This window comes from Euleptes europaea, chromosome 19 (genome assembly GCF_029931775.1).
Source record: "Euleptes europaea isolate rEulEur1 chromosome 19, rEulEur1.hap1, whole genome shotgun sequence".
NCBI classification, from domain to species: domain Eukaryota; kingdom Metazoa; phylum Chordata; class Lepidosauria; order Squamata; family Sphaerodactylidae; genus Euleptes; species Euleptes europaea.
Genome location: NC_079330.1, coordinates 25794127 through 25817899, shown reverse-complemented (window position 1 = coordinate 25817899; position 23773 = coordinate 25794127). Strand labels below are relative to the sequence as shown.

The 23773-nt window shown below is 54.2% G+C and overlaps 1 protein-coding gene across 2 annotated transcripts in view; it reads left to right on the top strand.

The window, feature by feature from the left end:
* Positions 1-23773, top strand: part of MYO18A (myosin XVIIIA) — a 171847-nt gene that overhangs the window by 123494 nt on the left and 24580 nt on the right. For both annotated transcript variants that reach the window (XM_056865417.1, XM_056865416.1), the window contains 9 exons: positions 4571-4694; positions 5842-6042; positions 7556-7666; positions 14254-14358; positions 14498-14644; positions 15263-15376; positions 16374-16490; positions 17940-18023; positions 18118-18255. In XM_056865417.1, the coding sequence (XP_056721395.1) occupies positions 4571-4694; positions 5842-6042; positions 7556-7666; positions 14254-14358; positions 14498-14644; positions 15263-15376; positions 16374-16490; positions 17940-18023; positions 18118-18255 (1141 nt within the window). The remainder of the gene's footprint in view (positions 1-4570; positions 4695-5841; positions 6043-7555; positions 7667-14253; positions 14359-14497; positions 14645-15262; positions 15377-16373; positions 16491-17939; positions 18024-18117; positions 18256-23773) is intronic.

Here is a 23773-nt window from a genome sequence, read left to right as displayed (position 1 = left end):
GAGCCAGCATGGTGTAGTGGTTAAGAGCGGTGGTTTGGAGCGGTGGACTCTGATCTGGAGAACCGGGTTTGATTCCTCCACATGAGCGGCGGAGGCTAATCTGGTGAACTGGGTTTGTTTCCCCACTCCTACACATGAAGCCAGCTGGGTGACCTTGGGCTAGTCACACTCTCCCAGCCCCACCTACCTCACAGGGTGACTGTTGTGGGGAGGGGAAGGTGATTGTAAGCCGTTTTGATTCTCCCTTAAGTGGTAGAGAAAGTCTGCATATAAAAACAAATTCTTATTCTTCTCCTACATCGCCTTCACTTGCTAAGTCTGGGGGAGGGAGGGAAGGGCTTGGCATCCAAAGCTGAGCGGCAGACCGAGTCCAGGTAATACCATCTTAATGAAGAGCAATTAAAGAATCGAGAAATTGTCCGGAGGGCCGTTAGTGTCGGATCCGGCCCCAGGCTGTGCCCGCCGCCTCGCCCAGCCTTTGCTTGGCTCGTCATCTCCTCCTCCATTATGAGACTCTCCTCGCTTTTTAAAAAATGTTATTAAGCAGCCGAGAGGACGCTTTCATCTCATTATGGTAATGATCACACGAGCAGGGGAAGGGGGGGAGGGAGAAAGACCCAGCGAGGGAGAGAGAATCAACCTAATTAATTTCAATTTCCGGAGAGCAGAGCCCGCGTTAATGCCGCTATTTATTACCCTGTGCCAAGGAGAATGGGGATTAGTTGACTGGACGTTTAACGCGGGTCACTAAATAAAGTGGCCGAGGGACACCCAAGCTGGGGCGGAGACTCTAGAGCGCAGAAGGGACTCGGGTGTGGCTTTGCGTGAGTTTGGTCACGTGCATGCCAGGTCTCTCCTGTCCTGTGGACGTTCTTGAGGTCGCCGATCAGGACCCCTCGGCCGTGGCCAGATAGCTGTAATGATGCGGCTCACGTGTGCATTTTAAACTCCCCCAATTGCCAGAAAGGAGCCCCGTGGCGCAGAGTGGTAAGCTGCAGTACTGCAGTCCAAGTTCTGCTCACGACCTGAGTTCGATTCCGACGGAAGTCGGTTTCAGGTAGCCGGCTCAAGGTTGACTCGGCCTTACATCCTTCCGAGGTTGGCAAAATGAGTACCCAGCTTGCTGGGGGTAAAGTGTAGACGACAGGGGAAGGCAATGGCAAACCACCCCATTAACATAGTCTGCCTAGGAAACGTCGTGATGTGACATCACCCCATGGGTCAGTAATGACCCGGTGCTTGCTCAGGGGACTACCTTTACCATTACCAACTGCCGGATACCCATCAGAGCTCAGGTAATTTCGTGCTCGTCCACTTGCCAATAGGAGAAGAGCCGTATGAGGGGTAGACCAAACAGCCTCTTGCCCAGCATGATGTCTCCAGGCTTCATGTGGAGGGGTGGGGAAACCAACCCGGTTCACCAGATTAGCGTCTGCCGCTCCTGTGGAGGTGTGGGGAATCAAACCCGGGTCTCCAGATTGGAGTCCTCCGTTCTTAATCACCTCCCTGTCAGACTACAGCACCTCGTTGCATTTCAGTAATAGAAAACTTCACTCCAGACGCTTGCAGAGAGTTTTTAGTTTTATTAAGAAAGCAAAACGAGTTCAGATGGTCTATACAACTTAAGGTTAGAATAACGATGGGGACTTTACAGATCAGCTTTATAGGATGCACACACTAGAATTGTTTACACGTAATGGCTTTGAAATGCAAAACATCAGATTTCTCTCAAACTTCAAGAGAGAGAGGGTTCCGGCAAAATCACACCTTGAGATCAGAGCAGATTTACAGTAGGAAGGCTACTTTGAAATGGAGGCATTGGAGCCTCTGGCCATAGCACCTTTCTCCCAAACTGAAGAGACTTTCCCACGGGACCAGGAGGTGGGGGGCAGGGGAGAAGGACACGGAGCTTGCTATCCGGGGCTCAATTGCGTGCCCTCGCTGACACTCCCCAGTTAATTTGTTAAAATATTTATACCCTGCATATACTCGTGGTTCAAGGTAGCTTACGGTAGCAGTTCTTTAAAATTCCAGTTAAAATCATAACATACCAAACCCCAAAACTCTGCCTTCTCCCCCCTTAAGAGATACCTGCCATTCGAACCCCCCCACCCCCGGCAAGCAAGCAAGCTTTGTGGCGCCTCCTGAAGTTCTCCCAAGGTGGGGCCTGTTCCACAGAGCTGATGGAGAAGACCCAGGCTCTGGTCAAAGCCAGCGCTTTTGTGTCTTGCCCAGCCTCTGAAGGGCTCAAGCCTCTTTGTGCTTGTCCCACTTGATCCTTGGCTAGAGAGTAACTGCAGAGGACTCACCTAGTGAAGGAGAAGAAGAGTTGGTTTTTATATGCCGACTTTCTCTACCGCTTAAGGAAGAATCAAACCGGCTTAGAGTCACCTTTCCCTTCCCCTCCCTACAATAGACACCCTGTGAAATAGGTGGGGCTGAGAGAGCTCTAAGTGAACTGTGACTAGGCCCAAGGTCACCCAGCTGGCTTCATGTGTAGGAGTGGGGAATCGAACCCGATTCTCCAGATCAGAGTCCACTGCTCCAAACCACAGCTCTTAACCACTAAACCATGCTGGCTCCCCACCTTTCACTCCCCACCTTTCACTAGCTGTGACTAGCCCAAGCTCACCCAGCTGGCTTCATGTGGAGGAGCAGAGAAACCTACCCGGTTCACCAGATTAGAGTCCGCCACTCATGCGGAGGAGCGGGGAATCAAGAAGAAGAGTTGGTTTTTATATGCCGACTTTCTCTACCACTTAAGGAAGAATCAAACTTACTTACAGTCACCTTCCCTTCCCCTCCCCACAACAGACACCCTGGGAGGTAGGTAAGGCTGAGAAAGTGTGACTAGCCCAAGGTGACCCTGCTGGCTTCATGTGTAGGAGTGGCTGCCTCCCCCCCCCAACACCCACCCCTTGTGTCCTTCATGCGTCTCTTATTCTGCCCCCACCCCTCCACATGCTACTGACAGGCAGAATCTCTCTATTAGCAATTCAGGAAAAGCACCGGGAGGATTCTGTGCAATTTGCTCCCTGCCTTGTGCTCTTCTGCTGGAAATTAAAGGCTTGTAAACAGTGGAGTTAAGAGAGGCCCCCAGCTGAGAGTGGGTTTAAGGCGGGGGGGGGGAGTGGTTCTTGGCAGGGGACCAAGCCAGTGGGTGGCATTGTGGAAATTGAAGAAACAAACTGGGGGAGAGGAGCTACTTGCTGGTTCATCCCGACTCTGTGTTCGTCTTTCAAGACTGTGTGAAGGTTTTATTTTCCTTTCTTTGCGCTTGTAGTTTAATTAAAACAGAGGGGGAATAACCTTACATGCCGAGCCGTCATAAGCGCAAATGCAGTTATGATTTACCAAGAAAGCCTTACTGGAAAAAAGCAGGCTTCTAGCCCTCGCCACTGCTGGGATGGACTCAGACACATTTGAGCTCTGGCGAAGCTACAGGAGCAGGAGAGGGATGAGGAGAGGCCAAATAAAATGCCCTTATTTTCGTTGGATCTGGCTCAGAGTAACTTTGGTTCCTATTTGGGTTTGGGCCAGATGACCTGGTTTCAAATTGGGCCCTTGGTGAGCAAAAGTCATAAGAACATAAGAAAAGCCCTGCTGGATCAGACCAGGGCCCATCAAGTCCAGCAGTCTGTTCACACAGTGGCCAACCAGGTGCCTCTAGGAAGCCCACAAACAAGACGACTGCAGCAGCACCATCCTGCCTGTGTTCCACAGCACCTAATAGAATAGGCATGCTCCTCTGATCCTGGAGAGAATAGGTATGCATCATGACTGGTATCCATTTTTACTAGTAGCCATGAATACCCCTCTCCTCCATGAACATGTCCACTCCCCTCTTAAAGCCTTACATAAGATCATAAGAAAAGCCCTGCTGGATCAGACCAGGGCCCATCAAGTCCTGCTGTCTGTTCACACAGTGGCCAACCAGGTGGCTCTAGGAAGCCCACAAACAAGACGACTGCAGCAGCATTCTCCTGCCTGCGTTCCACGGCACCTAATATAATAGGCATTCTCCTCTTATTCTGGAGAGAATAGATACGCATCATGACCAGTATCCATTTTTACTTGTAGCCATGGATAGCCCTCTCCTCCATGAACATGTCCACTCCCCTCTTAAAGCCTTCCAAGTTGGCAGCCATCACCACATCCTGGGTCAGGGAGTCCCAAAATTCAGCTGTGCGTTGTGCGAAGAAATACTTCCTGTGGCACTTTGGCTGATGTCTTTGGGGGCAGAAAAGGGCCCCAAGGCCTCCTGTCCCCCACCTGTCGAGGCAGCTGAGATCATGTGTCTCAGGCAGCACCCAGAGCATTTTGCTGGGGGGGGGGGGTTTGAAGTCCTTCCCCCCTCCCAACTCGCCAAGCTCAGAAGGGGTCTGGGTCCACCAGGGGTGGCTAACCTGGGGGCCCTCCAGTCCCCGCGATGAGGTTCAGCACCATTGCTGTCTTTCTCCAGCCTGCTGCTGGAATAGCAGATGATGTCAGCCCCGAGCCCAAGGGGGGGCGGGGAGGAGAGTGTCTCCATGTGCAGAAAGAAACACACGTCTTTCTCCTCCATGTGCAGGTTCGATAGCGAGCTCTCGCAAGCTCACGAGGAGGCCCAGCGGGAGAAGCTCCAGCGGGAGAAGCTGGCGCGAGAGAAGGACATGCTCATCGCCGAGGTTTTCAGCCTCAAGCAGCAACTGGAGGTGGGTGGGCCAGAGAATCAGAGAGTTGGAAGGGGGCCATACAGGCCATCTAGTCCAACCCCCTGCTTGATGCAGGATCAGCCTAGGCAAACACAAAACTATTAAAGCTATTGTATAAAATTACCTTCAGGCTAGGTGTGTAAAGTGCATATAAAACATAAATGAATTTTGTGTTTAGACTTGGGGCCCCATCCCCAAGATATCTTATTATGTGTATGCAAATATTCGAAAATGCGAAGAAATCCGAAACACTTCTGGTCCCAAGCATTTCGGATAAGGGATGCCCAACCTGTACCTACCTGGAGCAGCCACATGGCACACCTAACCTGACTCCTGTGCCACGCGTGTGGCCGCTTGAGCTCAGGTTCAGCTGCCCAAGGGGCGAGCCCCACAAAAAGGCAGTTTTGCTTCCACCCACGGCACACTTTAACCCCGCTTAGGCTACATGGCCTGAAAGGGCGAAGCTTTCCTCTTTGCCCCCCACCCACAGAAGGGAAATGCCTTTGGGCCGAGGAGCCAGCAGCATGTGCTTCTGTCCACCGTGGGGCCACCGTCACCCTCTTGCTCTCCCTCTCACCCATCCAGAGAGCCAGCGTGGTGTAGCGGTTAAGAGTGGCGGTTTGGAGCGGCTGACCCTAATCTGATGAACCAGGCTGGTTTCCCCACTCCTCCACACGAAGCCAGCTGGGTGACCTTGGGCTAGTCACAGCTCTCTCAGCCTCACCTACCTCACAGGGTGTCTGTTGTGGGGAGGGGAAGGGAAGGAGATTGTAAGCTGGTTTGATTCTGCCTTATGGAGAAGAGTTGGTTTTTATATGCCGACTTTCTCTACCACTTCAGGGAGACTCAAACCGGCTTACAATCCCCTTCCCCTCCCCAAAACAGGCACCCTGTGAGGTAGGTGAGGCTGAGAGAGCTCTAAGAGCTGTGACTAGCCCAAGGTCACTCAGCTGGCTTCTTGTGGAGGAGCGGGGAAACAAATCCAGTTCACCAGATTACCCTCCGCCGCTCATGTGGAGAAGTGGGGAATCAAACCCGGTTCTCCAGATCAGAGTCCAATGCTCCAAACCCCCGCTCTTAACCACTACACCATGCTGGTAGGGAAAGTCAGCATATAAAAACCAACTCTTCTTCTTCTTCTTCCCAGGAGAGAGACTCCAACATCGCCCACTACACGCAGAAAGTGGAATCTCTGGAGGCCGAGCTGCAGGACCTCTCCTCGCAGGAGTCCAAAGATGAGGCTTCCCTGGCCAAAGTCAGGAAGCAGCTCCGGGACCTGGAGGCCAAGGCCAAAGACCAGGAGGAGGAGCTGGATGAGCAGGCGGGCACCATCCAGATGCTGGAGCAGGTAGGCGGGGGCGGGGCCCCGGCACCTGTCCTTCCCTTCCCAGGGCAGGCCCTGGCTCTGCCGGTTTTCTAGGCGTGCCGGCTTCACGGGGGCGTGTGCCAGGCATCTGCGTTCCGTCTGGGTTGCTGCTGCTGTGATTCCTCTCCGAAGGCTCGGGGAGAAGCCAGCTCGAGTGCATCAGTAAAGCCCAGGCTGCCGGCCCGAGGAAGGGGCGAGGTGGCCGCTGCGCCTCGGGGAACGCAGGCTGACAGACCCAGCCATGCAGGCCGCAGAAGCGGCAGTGGCCAGGCAAGTAAGTAATTGCCTTTCCGAGCCCGTCGATCCGGAGGCCACATTGCTAGCGCTCAAGCCCCCAGATGGCCCCACACCGGGCCTTTGTTGATGGCCATGTTTCCCTCTCAGTGGCTGGCTGCTCTGAATCTTACGCAGCCCAGCGTGAACCGGTGGGATCGAAGTGGGCAGCGGCCGTTGAAAGGGAACCAATCGATGCGACAGCCGGGATTGCGGCTCGCCAGAGGCGGGGTGCTGGGGGCCTGCGAGCAGGAAGGCGTGTGCGCGTACTCGTGTGTGGGGGGCTGCCAGCCCTGTCTGGGCCCGGCTGAAACAGAGGCAGGAGCTGGAGGTGTGTGCTTCTGGCAGAATTGTACCCCTCCAAGCTCTGGCTTCCTCTGAGAGGGGAGGAGCTTGTTCACGAAGGCAAACCCCGTTAAGCAAACAAAAAAATAGAAGCTTCCTTTACAAAGCCCACACAAGCTGACTAATGGTGCTCCTGTTAAAAGCACAAAAGGCCCCACCTGGAGGCTTTTCAGCCTTGATCCGTAGCTGGTTTTTCTGGAGAGCAAGTTGAGGGTGGGAGCACGGGGGAAAAGGCAGCCTCCTCTTACCGGCACCCCCTTTTAAAGTGGCTTCACGGTATGGTCTGCTGCCCCCTTTTCCAGGCTGGGCTCAGCTCTGGGCTCGCGGTGTGGCGCCAGGCAGTGCTTGATTGGGCGCCAGGCTCACCGCCCTCGGGCTTTGAGAGATCGGAAGCAGAGGCCTGAGCAGTGGGAGAAGGGCAGCCCGCCGGAGTGAGAAAGAGAGAAGTTTCCTCAGCCAGCCAGGGCCCACTGCCTGGGTGACAGGTGGATCGCTCCCGAGGAGTGAGGGGGCACGGAGCTGCGGAATCCAACTGAGAGAGCTGCAGGGACAGGGAGGCAGTGGGGGTGTGTGTGGAAGCCAGGAGCCCAGAGTCTGAAGGGCCAGGTAGCAAGAGGGACCTCTACCTCTGCCTCTTTAGAGGTGGCCAGTGGAGTGCTTAGAGAGTGGGCAAAACGTTGAGCTGGAGCCCACATCCATGGCGAGGCTGGGCGGGAAGAGGTGTTTGTAGTTGTTGACTTGCAACCCAGGGCAGGGCCTGGGGACAGATTCTTGGTTGCTGCTCAGATGCCCGTCAGCCTAGAGCGTTGTCCCTCGCCGGTCCGCGGGGACAATTGGGAGGCCCTTTGCCTTGGTTCTTAGCTGTTCTCCTCGGCAGGCCAAGCTCCGGCTGGAAATGGAGATGGAGCGGCTCCGGCAGACGCATGCCAAGGAGGTGGAGAGCCGGGACGAGGAGGTGGAGGAGATCAGGCAGTCGTGCCAGAAGAAGGTGAGGAGGGTCCCGTGGCATAGGGGTACTCCGTGGGCTGTATGCCCTTGCAAGACCCGGAGAATTTAGGACTGGTCCTCTCTGGTGTGGGGAGAGATGGCAGCAAGCCCTCCACGTTTGCTTCCAAGAAGCCCTTTCATAGAGTCTGGTGGTGCTTTTTCCTGGCTCACTGACCTCTTCAGAGAGCCAGCATGGTGTAGCGTAGTGGTTAAGAGCGGTGGTTTGGAGCAGTGGACTCTAATCTGGAGAACTGGGTTTGATTCCCCGCTCCTCCACACGAGCGACAGTGGCTAATCTGGTGAACTGGATTTGTTTCCCCACTCCTACACACAAAGCCAGCTGGGCAAACTTGGGTAAGTTACAGCTCTGTTAGAGCTCTCTCAGCCTCACCTACCTCACAGGGTGTCTGTTGTGGGGAGAGGAAGGGAAAGTGATAGTAAGCCGGTTTGAGTCTCCCTTAAGTGGTAGACAAAGTCGGCATATAAAAACCAACGCTTCTTCTTCTCCTTTTTCTTCTTCTCCTTCCTTCCTTCCTTCCTTCCTTCCTTCCTTCCTTCCTTCCTTCCTTCCTTCCTTCCTTCCTTCCTTCCTTCCTTCCTTCCTTCCTTCCTTCCTTCCTTCCTTCCTTCCTTCCTCCTCCCTCCCTCCCTCCCTCCCTCCCTTCCTCCCTCCCTCCCTTCCTTCCTTCCTTCCTTCCTTCCTTCCTTCCTTCCTTCCTTCCTTCCTTCCTTCCTTCCTTCCTTCCTTCCTTCCTTCCTTCCTTCCTTCCTTCCTTCCTTCCTTCCTTCCTGGGAAAGTCGGCATGTAAAAACCAACTCTTCTTCTTCCTCTTCCTCTTCTTCCTCCTCCTGTGAAACCCACACAGCCGAGGCCTCAGAGAGCTTGCGTATTTCAACCTCTTTTCCCAATTAGCATGAGGAACAGGAGCAAAGCCCCAAGCTGCCACTGGCAGGAAGAGTCAAGTGGGTGGGTGGGACATTGGCCTATTTGATTGGGTCAGGCTTTTCCTGGTTTTGCTTGTTTGCTTTGTTAATTTATTTGAGTGATTTACGTCCCCACCCTCCATCTTCAGACATAAAAAGAAAGAACAGTACCTTCTTGCTACCTTCTGACTCCGTGTTGTGATCCTTAACAACAATCCTGTAAAGTCGGTCACTTTAACTATTCCCTATTGCAGAAGGGAACAGGAGGCTGAGAGCATAATTGCTGGCCTGAGGCTAGGAGGGGAATTCTTTACAAAAGTGAGGTTTCAGTTTGGGACTCCCTTGTTTGCTGCTCGGTCTCCAAATCACAATGTGTGACGCTCTGTCAAAATACAGTACTCTACACTAAAATGGCTGCGAAGCTGGGCCAGGCGCAGACTCAGTCTTCCCCAGGTATCCAGAAAAACATGCCCTGGTAAATTAACCCAAAGGAGGAAAAAACCGGATGGAGAATGAGCAGGCTCCAGTAGGCATGAAGTGCAAAGGGCAGCTGAGAGAGTTAATGTTTTTTTTCCCCCCAGATTCAACAGGCAGGAGAGTCAACTATAGCCAGCCTGGTGTAGTGGTTAAGAATGGGGGACTCCAATCTGAAGAACTGGGTTTGATTCCCCACTCCTCCACAGGAGCGGCAGACTCTAATCTGGAGAACTGGGTTTGATTCCCCACTCCTCCACACGAACGGCGGACTCTCATCTGGTGAACCGGGTCGGTTTCTCCACTCCTCCACCTGAAGCCTGCTGGGTGACCTTGGGCCAGTCACAGTTCTCTCTGAGCTCTCTCAGCCACACCTACCTCCCAAGGTGTCTGTTGTGGAGGGAGGGAAGGCGATTGTAAACAGCTTTGAGACTCCTTAAAGGTAGAGAAAAGTGGGGTATAAAAACCAACTCTTCTTCTTCTAGCTAATCAGGGTCCAGTTTCAAATGGTAAGGACAGTAAGCAAAGCTTCACCCCCCCAGGTGTATTTTTTCAGTCCCTGCATTGTACTGATCTTATGGAATGGTAAAAAGAAGCATTCCAGGTATAGCTTTTCTTCCATCAGCAAGTGGCTGCTTTTGTTTGCTCTGTCAGTCTCCCCCCTGCCCTTCTCCTCTCTTGTCCTTCCACCCTTCTGAAAGGCAAATTTGTTTCATTTTAATGGATTAATTTAATTGGTTGAAAGGCACATGATTGGTTAACTAAAAATGTCTGTAATCAGTTGAGAACTCTAGTATGTCCTTTTTTTAAAAAGGACCTATTAACCATCCTTTTTCATTCAGTTCCCTGTTTGAGAAGCATCCTTCTGCTTGCCAAGCAGACATGGCAGGGGTTGGTTCTGTGGGTTGGGGGCAAAGTTTCTGAATAGGAGGGCAGGCTCAGGCCCAGAATCTGCTTTTGGTGCCTTGCTTCAGGCCTGAAGCCGGGATTGGCTTGGACCAGATGCCGAAACCCTCAAAAACCGTGCCCTGTCAAAGCGTCTCTGGGAGGAGAAGGCCGAGATGCCGGGGCCAGAAAACTTGAGCTTCGGGCTCAGCGATGGCGTCGAAGGCAAAGCCTGCCTGGGGGAAGCCAGAGAGGCCTTTTTGTTTACCTGGCTGTTGTCCCGCTGAACCCTTCCTGGCCCCGACCAGCATAACCAGCCACCGTTTCCTCTCTCTACCCACACGGATGCCGTAAGCCGCATGACACATCTCAGCTTGGCCTTAACCTGCAATTATCTAAATGAATACTTCCCGGGCTGACTCCTCCCGCAGCTATTAGTATTGGCTGCAGGCAGCGCTGAGTCACGGCCCCGTCGGCCGGGAATGCGGGGAGGTTTCTCATCCTCCGTTCCTCCGTGACCAGCGCCAGGGGTTGGCAGTGGGGTCCAACAGTTTTCAGGGGCCAGACCTGCTTAAAGAAGAAGACGAAGAAGAGTTGGTTTTATATGCCGACTTCCTCTACCACTTAAGGAAGAATCAAACTGGCTCACAATCACCTTCCCTTCCCCACAACTGATATTCAGCTTCCCTTCCCTTCCCCACAACAGGTAGGTGGGGCTGAGAGAGCTGTGACTAACCCAAGGTCACCCAGCTGGCATTATGCATAGGAGCGGGGAAACCAACCTGAAGCCAGTGGGAGACCTTGCCAGGAAAGCTCCAACACAAGACCTCCACTGCATCGGGCCCCAATATACTTCCCCCGATGGCACCCATCCGCTGCCAAAACCTGCCCACGTGAATGATGACAAACCTTTGCCAGACGAAAAAGAAGAAGAGCTGGTTTTTATATGCCGACTTTCTCTACCACTTAAGGAAGAATCAAACCGGCTTAAAATCACCTTTCCCTCCCCACAACAGACACCCTGTGAGGAAGGTGGGGCTGTGAGAGTGTGACTAGCCCAAGGTCAGCTGGCTTCATGTGGAGGAGTGGGGAAACCAACCAGGTTCACCAGATTAGCCTCCGCCGCTCATGAGGAGGAGTGGGGAATCAAACCCGGTTCTCCAGATCAGAGTCCACCGCTCCAAACCACCGCTCTTAACCACTACACCACGCTGGCTCTGGTGTAAAGCCCATCCCCCCCACCTTTGGGTTCTCTGTTGATGGAGGGCCAGGCTGGGTCAAAGGCAGCTTACCCTGCCCTCCAAGTTGGTTTGGTCTTGCCCACTATGTTTGTGCTCCTAGGCTCCTTTGAATGGCAGAAGGAACATTGTGATGCTCTGTTCACACACCTGACTCTTTGGGTTTTGCTCTCTCCTTCCAGTTGAGGGCACTGACCTGGATGGCCCAGGCTAGCCTGATCTCTTCTGATCTCAGAAGCATAGCCCTGGATAGTACTTGGATGGGAGACGACCAAGGAAGCCCAGGGTGGCTATGCAGAGGCAGGCAGTGGCAAACCACCCCTGTTTGTCTCTTGCCTTGAAAACCCTACTGGGTTGCCGTAAGGGGGCTGCGACTTGACTGCACTTTACACACAAGGATGGCACAGGCCAACCCGATCTTGTCAGCTCTTGGAAGCAAAGAGGGTTAGCCCTGGTTAGTACTTGGATGGGAGACCACCAAGGTAGAGGCAGGCAATGGCAAACCACCTCTGAACATCTCTTGCCTTGAAAGCCTTACGGGCTCTCCATAAGTCAGCTGTGACTTGATGGCACTTTCCACCACCGCTGGTTGAGGCTCTCCTAGGCCAAGTTGCCCAAAGGCATCCCTGCACTGTCCCATTATAGAGTGAGTTGCTTCAGCTGATCCTTAGGGCTGGAACTCCAGACGCCTCTTTTGCCTGCCCTGGAGCCTGTGGCTGACCTGGAAAAGGGCCAAGGCTGTGCCCAACCATAGACTCCTAGAATCATAGAGTTGGAAGGGACCACCAGTGTCATCTAGTCAAACCCCCTGCACAATGCAGGAAATTTACAACTGCCTCCTCCCCGACACCCCCAGTGACCCCTACTCCATGCCCAGAAGATGGCCAAGATGCCCTCCCTCTCATCATCTGCCTAAGGTCATAGAATCAGCGTTGCTGACAGAGGGCCATCTAGCCTCTTCTTAAAAACCTCCCAGGAAGGAGAACTCACCACCTCCCGAGGAAGCCTGTTCCGCTGAGGAACCACTCTAATGGTTAGAAAATTCAAGCAGTTGCTGAACACCGTTGTCTTCTTTTGCCTCCTTGTCGCAGCAGCTGGCTACTGCAGTCGTTCATATTCAAAGCTAGAAACGACTTTGATAGTATTTATTTTTAATTTGAAATTCTGTTTATTTTGAGAGAGCCAGCTTGGGGTAGCTGGTGGAGTGTCAGACTAAGATTCTGGGAGAACCAGGTTCGAAGCCCTGCTCTTCCAGGGCAGCTCTCTGGGGGGCTTTGGGCCTGTCACACACTCTTGTTGCCTGTCACACAGTGTAGTTGTGAGGATAAAAGAGAGGAGAGGAGAACGATTGTAGCTGATTTGGGTCTCCACTGGGGGAAAAAGGTGGGGCATAAAGGAAGTAAATAAATGAAAATTATTTCATTTTGATTTTATTTTATAAAAGTTTATATCCCACCTTTCTGTCCTTCCAAGTGCCACCAAGGCAGCTAACAAATTAAAACATACACAATAAGAGCACATTTTAAAACCATTAACTCCCCCAAAAGCACAGATCATTAATACAATTAAAACCAGAGTTTTAAAAAAAACATACAAATAATATAATAACTAATATAACAAATAGTATAACAACAAGAAGAAGAACTGGTTTTTATATGCCGACTTTCTCTACCACTTAAGGGAGACTCAAACCGGCTGACAATCACCTTCCCTTCCCCTCCCCACAACAGACACCCTGTGAGGTAGGTGGGGCTGAGAGAGCTCTAAGAGAGCTGTGACTAGCCCAAGGTCATCCAGCTGGCTTCTTGTGGAGGAGTGGGGAAACAAATCCAGTTCACCAGATTAGCCTCCGCCGCTCATGTAGAGGAGTGGCGAATCAAACCCGGTTCTCCAGATCAGACACCACTGCTCCAAACCCTGCTTTTAACCACTACGCAATGCTGGCACAATCTAACGAATAATATAAACAACAATTAAAACTTGAAATGCTGTTAGGTCATTTTGTTTCTTCTGTAATGTATATGGAAACTCCCTGTTTGGAGGTGGAAGCCACGTTCCCCTGAGTGGCAGATGCAGAGGGGTAGGGGTTAGCCGCTGGGGATACCGGTTTCCATCACATCCTGCTTGTGAGCTTCACTGAGATGCCTGGCTGGCTGCTCTTGGAAACAAGCAGGATGCTGGATGAAGCGGACCTTGGTCTGACCCAGCAGGGCAGCTGAGAGCCAGCGTGGTGTAGTGACTAAGAGCAGCGGACTCTATTCTGGAGAACTGGGTTTGATCCCCTGCTCCTCCACATGAGCGGCAGACTCTAATCTGGAGAAGCGGGTTCGATTCCCCGCTCCTCCACATGAAGCCTGCTGGGGCGACCTTGGGCACAGTCACCGTTCTCTCAGGACTCGCTCAGCCCTGCCTACCTCACAAGGTGCCTGTTGTGGGGAGAGGAGGGAAGGCGATTGTAAGCTGCTTTGGGACTCCTTATGGTAGAGAATAGCGGGGTAAAAAAACCAACTCTTCTTCTTCAATTCTTGGAGTTGCCTGTGACAGAGGGCACCTCACAGAGGGGAATGTTTTGGGTTTTTTTTGCCGTCAAATCACAGTTGACTTATGGCAGCCTCGTGGGGCTTTCAAGGCAAGAGATGTTGAGAGGTGGTTTGCCATTGCCTGCCTCTGGTATTCCTTGGAGGTCTCCCATCCAAATTCTTGCCAGGGTCATGGCTGAGAGTGTGTGACTGGCCCAAGGACACCCAGCAAGCTTCCATGGCACGAGTGGGGATTTGAACCTGGGTTTCCCAAGGTCCTAGTCTGGCAATTTAACCACTACACCATGCTGGCTCTCACAGAGGGGTTTGCAGCCTGTGTATTCTTGGAAGTTTCCCCTATTCCCTCAAGCATAGTGGGTGGGGGGGGGGGCGGGGGTTAGCTTGCACTCCAAAGCTGCTAATTTATGCCAGGAGGGAGTGACGGTTGCCCATGACCTTAGGTGTGCGTGAGAGTGTGCATGCATTCTGTGAGCCGCACATGCCTCCATGGCTGTGCTGACCAGAAGTCCCCACTTTGTGCCCGGCAGCTGAAGCAGATGGAGATGCAGTTGGAAGAGGAGTACGAGGAGAAGCAGAAGGTGCTACGAGAGAAAAGGGACCTGGAAAGTAAACTGGCCACCGTCAGCGACCAGGTACACCCGTGCAGGAGCAGGCAAGACCGTATGCTGGGAGGGGGCAATGGGGTCTGGGTGGAGGGGCTGTTGCAAAAGAAGGAGGGCAGGAGCATGCCAGTGGTCCCAAGACCCCCTCACTTTCTTCCCCACCCCCCAGGTTAACCAGCGGGACTTTGAGACAGAGAAGCGGCTGCGGAAGGACCTGAAGCGCACCAAGGCACTCTTGACCGACGCTCAAGTCATGCTGGACCACCTGAAAAACAACGCGCCCAGCAAGCGGGAGATTGCACAGCTCAAAAACCAGGTAGGTGACATTAGAAGGGCAAGAGCCAGCGGGATGTAGTGGTTAAGAGGTGTGGTTTGAAGTGGTGGACTCTGATCTGGAGAACCGGGTTTGATTCCCCACTCCTCCGCATGAGCGGCGGAGGCTAATCTGGTGAACCTGGTTGGTTTCCCCACTCCTCCACATGAAGACAGCTGACCTTGGGCTAGTCACACTCTCACAGCCCCACCTTCCTCACAGGGTGTCTGTTGTGGGGAGGGAAAGGTGATTTTAAGCCGGTTTGATTCTTCCTTAAGTGGTAGAGAAAGTCGGCATATAAAAACCAGCTCTTCTTCTTTTTCGTCTGGCAAAGGTTTGTCCTCATCCACGTGGGCAGGTTTTGGCAGCGGATGGGTGCCATCGGGGGAAGTATATTGGGGCCCGATGCAGTGGAGGTCTTGTGTTGGAGCTTTCCTGGCAAGGTCTCCCACTGGCTTCCCTCAAGGGGCGGATCAGAAGGAAACCAGGCTTGGGCATCCTCTGCAAGCGGTAGTGGGTTGGTCATATTGGAGTTTGGGAGGGAAGGCGTGGCCTGCTGCAGTCTGTGGCAGTCGTTCTAAGGGCTGTTCCCCCTTGGGGGTGGGGGGTCTTTCCCTGCAGCTGGAAGAGTCGGAGTTTACGTGCGCCGCTGCGGTGAAAGCTCGCAAATCCATGGAGGTGGAGATCGAGGACCTGCACCTGCAGATAGACGATCTTTCCAAGGCCAAAGGAGCGGTAAGCACTTCCCTCCGACCGGCTGTCTTCCCACAAAAGATGGAGGGTGGCGTTCCGCTCAGTGCCCGGAGGGCAGCCCAGGCAAGCCAAGCAACCCTCCTGCCCCGTGAGAGCGGGCATCTCAGTGCCCTCCAGTTTTCTCCTGGTTTGCCATGTGTTCGGTCGCTGAGATCTTAAATCCTGGGGCTATTAAGGGACACGGAATTTAAAAAGAGGCTGTGCCATGAATGTGCCAGTCAGGGTGTGAGGTCCTGCCCGGCTTTGCAGTTGGATCCATAGATGTGTACACCAATGTGTCGTACTCATTCTGCGAGCTGGGTGTGTCCCCCCCCGCACACAGCTAGGCTGGCCAGTTTTTTAAAATGCACAGTGCACACGTGAGCCCGCTCACTTGTCATGTTAATTTTAAAAAGAGAAAAATCATGATGCTCTCGGCGTTGAGAGAGGTTTCTTGAGGATGTCACAAGCGCTGGCCAATCAGGACCATGCCTGGCTAGCTTTTGCCTTTAACTGCAGGCTTAGTTTTTAGAATTAAGCCCCAGAGAGGAAAAGGGAGATTTGGATTTTGGCAAGGGGCTTTCAAATCAGTCCCCGTCTTTCCTCCTTTTAGTCTTGTCTGCCGTGTGCTGGGCAAGTCTCAGCAAAAGCAGTATTTCTGCTTCCTGCACAAGCAAGATGGCACATTTGAGCCCCTGCAAGTATTTTCCAGCCGTCCCCAACTAGGGAAGCCCCTTTCTGACGGTGCTGGTTGCAAGCCGTTTCATTGGCAGCTCTGCCTCTCCTTTGGTCTGGGGCTAAGGAGCCCTCTCGCTTCGGGCTGGACTGGGTGTCCGGAGGACATGGGCAGTCTGGCAGCTGGCTGCCAGTAGAGCCGCCTGCTGCCTGCACCTCTTCGTGTGCCTGGAGCGTAGGCTTTCCTCCTGCCTGCTGCCTGAGCCGCTTCGGACTCAGGGGCCTCGGGCAGCACCCCGTTTCCACTCCTCCTCTCCTTTGCCAGCTGGAAGAGCAACTGAGCCGTTTGCAGCGGGAGAAGAACGAGGTGCAGAGCCGCCTGGAGGAGGACCAGGAGGACATGAACGAGCTGATGAAGAAACACAAGGCAGCCGTGGCCCAGGCGAGTCTTTTTCCCCGCCCTTCTGCGTTGGCGGCATGGCAGCTCCCTCCCATCACCCGTGTAGCCTTTGCTACTCCCAGTCTCACTCCCTCTGCCAGGCACCCCAGGGGTGGGGTGGGGTGGGAGGGTGGAGCCAAGAGTTCATCTCCATGTGTGCTCTCATAGAAATCAGGCAAAGTTATGAATTCACTCAGATGAGGGCATACAGCTCTTCCTGGATGGACTGCAGACGTGGTTTGCATACTTGAATGACCTGCAGTATTCTCTTTTTAAAAGCTAGTATGTCAGGGACATACTGAGAGCTGGCGTGGTGTCGTGGTTAAGGTGTCAGACTAGGATCTGGGAAACCCAGGTTCGAATCTCCACTCTGACATGGAAGCTTGCTGGGTGACCTTGGGCCAGTCACACACCCTCAGCCCTGACCCTGGCTAATAATTGGATGGGAGACCCCCAAGGAATGCCTGGGTCGTGACGCAGGGGCAGGCAATGGCAAACCATCTCTGAACATCTTTTGCTTTGAAAACCCTATGGGATCGCCATAAGTCAGCTGTGACTTGATAGCCAAAAGAAAGTCAGGGACAAGAATCCTAGCCTAACCTTCCACTGGATTTGCTAGTTTTCTAGGCTTGGGGCTCCCCTCCCCCCTGTAACGGAAGCATTCTGTCCAGGGGCACAAGGGCTAAAGCTCTTGTTGCTCCCAGCACCTGTTGTTCAGAGGTATACTGCCTCTGAACATGGAGGCCCAAAGCAGATCGGCTTCTTTCTAGTTTGCTTGCATGGATTAGGCCTAAGAGGAAAAGAAGGGAGCGTCTTTGAAAAAAGGAACGTCAGAGCAAGGCATGGCAGTCAGTCGCTTTACCTCTTTGAGGATTGTTCTGCTGCCTGGAATCAGCTGGGCTTTTGCAGCAGGGCAAAGCTCATGGCTGAAGAGAGGCGGCTGCAGCAAGGTAGAGTGTCCAGGTGCAGGGCTTAAACAGTCGGGTTAGCCCGATCCCCTCTGAGAGAAGAGCAGGCCTAGGAGAGAAAGAGCAGAAAGAGCTTTTTTGGACTTCAGGAGCTGCCACCTGGCAGCTGGGGGTGAACCCTGCGGCCAGAAGCCGTTCTTCGATCGATCAAGCCTCCGGTGAGATACAGGGTCCTTAGGGATGCCTTGGGCAGGAGGCAGACTTGGAGACTTGGCTCAGTGGTAGAGCATCTACTTGGCATGCAGAAGGTCCCAGGTTCAATCCCCAGCATCTCCAGTTAGAGGGTCTAGGCAAGTAGGTGATGTGAAAGTCCCCTGCGTGAAACCCTGGAGAGCTGCTGCCGGTCTGAGCAGACAATACTGACTTTGATTTGCCAAGGGTCCGATTCAGTAGAAGGCAGCTTCATGTGTTCATGTGACTTCTGGCTCTTGGGGCCTCGGCCAGCCCTTGGGCAACCAGACCTCAACTCCTGTGTGCTCCGCAGGCTTCCCGGGACCTGGCTCAGATCAACGACCTCCAGTCGCAGCTGGAAGATGCCAATAAGGAGAAGCAGGAGCTGCAGGAGAAGGTACATCCGGGGCAGGAAGGGAGGCGAGCCCCTGCTCCTGGTCTGTTGCCCTGGGCTGTGATTTGAAGGCCCCGTCCTTTCTTTTCTTCGCCAGCTGCAAGGTCTTCAGAGCCAGCTGGAATTCCTAGAGCAGTCCATGGTGGACAAGTCTTTGGTCAGCAGGCAGGAGGCCAAGATCCGCGAGCTGGAGACGCGCCTGGAGTTCGAGAGGACACAAGTGAAGCGCCTCGAGGTAGGGGAGCTTGAGCCGTTGGAGGGATGCGGAAGGGCGGGCGGCTGAACCTCGGAGGCGAAGGGCGCCGGTTGGGCTTGGCTTCCAAAGACACAGTGCTGTCCCCTGGGGAGGCCGGGGGCTCCTGGGTAGTCTTGGCTTGTGGTGCAAGGTGATGCTGGCCTCGCCGAGTTTGTGGCCAGCCCCGCGCATGCCCTGCCGCTGTCTTCTCACTCCCCCTCTCGGCGCCTGGGCAAGGCTGAGTGGTGCTGGCTCAGCCCCCAAGTTGACGGCTGGGCATGGAGCATCACGGTGGAAGAATCTGAGCTTGTGGAGTCCTTGTGGCTGCAGAACAAAACTTGGACAGCAGCAAACAGAAGGAAAGAGCGAGAGTCCAGTAGCACCTTAAAGACTAACAAAATTTCTGGCAGGTTAGGAGCTTTCGTGAGTCACACAGCTCACTTCTTCAGATATCTGAAGTACCTGAAGAAGTGAGCTGTGACTCATGAAAGCCCGTACCCTGTCAGAAATTTTGTTAGTCTTTAAGGTGCTACTGGACTCTCACTCTTTCTGCTAATACAGGCAGACGAACACAGCTATCCATTGTGATCTAGTAGCAAACAGAGAGCCAGTGTGGTGTAGTGGTTTGGAGCGGTGGTTTGGAGCGGTGGACTCTGATCTAGAGAACCGGGTTTGATTCCCCACTCCTCCACGTGAGCGGCAGAGGCTAATCTGGCGAACCGGGATGGTTTCCTCACTCCTACACATGAAGCTAGCTGGGTGACCTTGAGCTAGTCACAGCTCTCTCGGCCCTACCTCCCTCACAGGGTGTCTGTTGTGGGGAGGGAAAGGTGATTGTAAGCTGGTTTGATTCTCCCTTAAGTGGTAGAGAAAGTCGGCATATAAAAACCTCCTCCTTCTCTTCCTCTTCTTCTTCCTCCTCCTCCCCCCTTGATGCCAGTGGGTCAGAGGTGACTCTTTTAAGTGTGCCCCACACACGTTTTTTTCCTCTTGCTGTCCCCAGAAGGGCCACTGTCTTCCCCACTGTCCCCAGACTCCTGGTAGCCTCCAGAGCAGGCATTTGGGCAGCAGGGGATAGCCAGGTACCAAACAGATGTGGACCTCAGCCAGCTAGGAAGGCCCCATCCAGTGTTCAACTCATAAGAATATCAGAAGGGACATGTTGGGCCCACAGCAGGGACACAGAGACCATGACAGGGACACAGAGACCAAAGCCTCCCCCTCTTATTGCCCTTGGTGCCTATTGTTCAGAGGTAGACTGTCTCTGAACATGGAGGTTCTGATTAGCCACCACGCCTGGTAGCCATAGATCAGTGATGGCGAACCTTTTAGAGACCGAGTGCCCAAACTGCAACCCAAAACCCACTTATTTATCGCCAAGTGCCAATGCAGCAATTTAACCTGAATGCTGAGGTTTTAGTTTAGAAAAAACAACTCCTACGCCCAGCAAGAACGTGCCCCCCATGCACGCTTTCCAGGAGCAGAGGGCACCAGCACTGCCACCCCGGTGGCAGTTTCCCGGCAGGGCAGTTTCGCTGCCTTTGCCCATTCCCAGGCGCTGAGTGTGACCAGGTGAGCCCTCTGCACGTGATGCCAGGCAAGGCAGGATGGGAGGCTGCGGGATGCAGCGAAGGGGAGGCGGGCAGAGAGTCCCTTCCGGGCCAAGTGACCCCCCCTCAAGCCTGGAAACCGCTGACTGAAGCTCCAGGGTGGGGGTGGGGGGGCAAGGCTGGTGAATTCGGGGACTCGAGGACAGGCTCGATGGATGAAATGGTAAAACGGCACAGACAGAAAGGTGCCGCTTGTTGATTTGCCTTTTCTTGGCGCATGTGGATAAGAACATAAGAACATAAGAAAGGCCCTGCTGGATCAGACCAAAGCCCATCAAGTCCAGCAGTCTGTTCACACAGTGGCCAACCAGGTGCCTCCAGGAAGCCACAAACAAGACCACCGAGCAGCAGCATCCTGCCTGTTTTCCACAGCACCCAATATAATAGGCATGCTCTTCTGATACTGGAGAGAATAGGTATGCAGCATGACTAGTATCCATTCTAACTAATAGCCACGAATTGCTATTATTTTTTGCCTGGCCAGACCCCATGGCCCTCGGAGACCCCTTCCAGTTTGTTGCGGGGGCCACACGCCTGTCCGCTCGCAGAGGGGCTCCTGGCTGCTGACTTTGCAAAGGCAGACCCCCCCCCCCCCGCGCCTCCGGAAGGCTCCTTGGGGCGCCACCCACAGGCCACAGCTCTGGGCTCAGAAGCGGGCCTAAGCAGTGGGGGCTGGCCAGGCACAAAAGCCCGGCCATGGGAGACGCAGCTGGGGCCCCCCTCCCCGCAGGCAGCTGCTCCTCTCGCCCCTTCTCTCCTTCCCAGGGCCGTGGGGGGGGGAGCGTGGGGGCCACCCACAGCAGGTGGGGGCCTGCAGAAGGGCAGTGCCCATTCTTGCTCCTTGCTTGGGGCGGGCTCCCTGCTGCTGCCCTCGGAAGGCCCTCGCCCGCTCCGGAGGGGAGCCGGCCTGCACTGCAGCCTCCTCCCCACCAGCTGCCCCGCGAGGGGCGCAGCACAGCATTCCCACGGGCAGGGGCGGGGAAGGAAGCGAAAGGGCGGTGGGGAAGTGGCCGCCGCCGCGGGTTGGTCTGTCCGGCGGGAGCAGGGCAGCGGAAGGGGGGGAGGGGAGGACAACTTGCCCGGCGCCCAACTCCTTCGCAGCGAGACAAGCAAGTTGGTCCTCCCCTCTCCCACCCGTCCTCTTCTTTTCTCCACCCCCACTTCTCTTCCTCGTTGTCGGCGCTAGGCTACAGCCTCCCACATCCGAGGTGGAGATGGGTGGGGCTGAGCCGGAGAGGGGAGCGGTGCAGCCGAAGCTCAGCTGAGAGAGGGAGGGGCCCAGACACTGACCCGGGAGGCCTTTTGGAGCCTGGGAAGTGCAGGAAGGGAGGCTTGGGAGGGGGCGGATGTTGCTGCCGTGCGCCCGGCCCTCTCACGCAACGGCAGCGAGCCACTTACCCCCGTGTGCTGGCAGAGAGGGCTCGGCGTGCCAAGTCGGGCACACGTGCCATAGGTTCGCCAACACAACCATAGATGGATCCTCTCCTCATTAGTGCACGCGTCTGATTTCCTTTTTAAAGCCACCCAAACTTAATTGCCGAGGGAATTACACATTGTGTGAAGAAGTTCTTTTCTTTTTCTGTGGTCTGAATGTGACGCTCAATTATGTGCCAGCAGGTCTACTTTGGGGCATTTTTAAAAGGGGGGAGGGGGTTCAGTTGACGTACACATGGCACCTGTCGCAGTTGTCTCACTCGGTATATGCTTTACTTTTTTGGAGCGGTGCAGGAAACACAGTGTGAGATGCCCCCCCCCCCCAAGCTTGTGCCTCTTTCTTCTGTCTTGGGCCAAAAAAGTCTGTCGCCATTCGCTGTGCCCCCTCCCAGCCCTCTGGTTTGGCTTCTCCACTGAATGTCCTAGAACACCATCAGGGGTTGGGCCGTTAGTCTAGCCCAGTGGTTCCCAAACTTTTCGGGCCACCGCCCCCTCAGTTCCACAAACTCAACCCCTGTGCCATCCTATAAAAAACATTGTTCGAAATAGGGGTTTGCATGACACACTAAAGAAGATAATAACAATAAAATTTCAAAACAGCAACAATTAATTACACATCTATTCAAAATCAAATTAACACTTTTTAGTTGAAATTTATTCAACAAAACTGATGAACTTGATCCAGCAATACCACCTCTTCAAAATCTGGAAAAAAAAATCTGGTAGTTTCCACCAAATTTGCCAGCATAGTGTCATAGCTTGATCTATGGTAAATTAGTGAACAACACAGTCAAAGGGACCCACCTCTAGCGCCCCTGCTGCCCCCTTGCCTCTTAGTGCCCCCCTAGGTAATCCCATTGCCCCCCAGGGGATGGTACTGCCCACTTTGGGAACCAGTGGTCTAGCCAGAGTGCAAGGGGAGGAGAAGGTCAGATGGAGCAGAGGGGAGCCCCTTGCAGGGCCAGAGAGGACAAGGGGTTATTGAGCTGTTTGGGAAAGGAAGGGGAGCACCTGGGGGTTGGAGCAGGCAAGAAGAAGAAGAGTTGGTTTATATATACCGACTTTCTCTACCACTTAAGGAAGAATCAAACCGACTTACAATCCCCTTCCCTTCCCCACAACAAACTCCCTGTGAGGTAGGTGGGGCTGAGAGCTCTAAGAGAGCTGTGACTAGCCCAAGGCCACCCAGCTGGCTTCATGAGGAGGAGTGGGGAAACAAATCCAGTTCACCAGATTAGCATCTGTTGCTCATGTGGAGGAGTGGGGAATCAAACCCGGTTCTCTAGATCAGAGCCCACCCCTCCAAACCACCGCTCTTAACCACTACACCTAAGGGGACCAAGGGCAGAGGGGGTGGCCATATGTTTTATGAGATGGACATCCCCTGCTCCCGGCCAACCCACCTCACTGCCCAGGTCTAGCCCAGCTAGGAACCCTCTCGGTCCAGCTGCCCAACTGCTGCTTGGGGAAGATCAGGCGCTCTCTTCTGCCGCACCTGCTCGAGGCCCTGCTTGATATTCTGCCGCTGCAGCTCCTTTTTCCGGCAAGGGAGCCGAGGAGCTTTAGAGCTCCCTCTTAATATTTCCGTGCCATTATTCGCTTCCCCCCCCCTTTCCTCCCTCCCCACCCCCCATAAATATGCAGGGGACAGCACTCAGCTGCCGCAAAAGGATGGAATCTATTTTTCTCCCTACATTACATGCTGTAATTACTTCACACAAAGTTAAATCTATTTTTCCAATTCACCAAAGCCCCCCTGATTATTCTGCCCACGCCTGGGGAGAAAAGTTCCTCTCTGGCTCGAAAGCAAAACTCTGCGCTCACCCTCCTGCTCTTCCCCTCCCTCCCTCCTTCGCCAGCCAGCCCACCCCCTCATGTAAATTCATAGCGCCGGGTTCGTTTGTTCCATTAGCGCTCGGCAGGGAGCGATTGGGCAACACTCGTTCCTGGGCCCCGGCCTCGGTAATTGCCGCTGTCTGCTACCATTATGCGTAGCAGATGAATATTGATGCGCCAGCCCTGGTGCGCCGCCGCCACTGCCACTGTCTCTTCTCCCGGCACCGCTGGGGGTGGGGGGTGGGGGGCGGAGCATCTCAGCCCCTTGTCGAGGACAGGAAGGTCAGGCCACGGTCAGAGTCCAGACTCCCCGATTGGCCTTCCAGCCCAGAGTTGCTGCAATCCTCTTTACCCTGGGGGTGCGGGGGGGGGGTCCTTCCTAGCAAGGCCAAGGGCTCTGAGTTAGGCTGGCCAGAGACATTCCAAGCAGGAGCAGGCTTCAGATTCCGCTCCAGAATGGAGCCCGCAACAGACCGAGAGGCCCTCGCTCAGCCGATGCATCCCGGTCTGCCCCTCGTTGCAGGTTCCTGGGTTGGGGAGGGGCTGTGGCTCAGTTTGTAGAGCCTCTGCTTGGCACGCAGAAGGTCCCAGGTTCAATCCCCTCCGCCTCCAGTTAAAGGGACTAGGCAAGTAGGTGA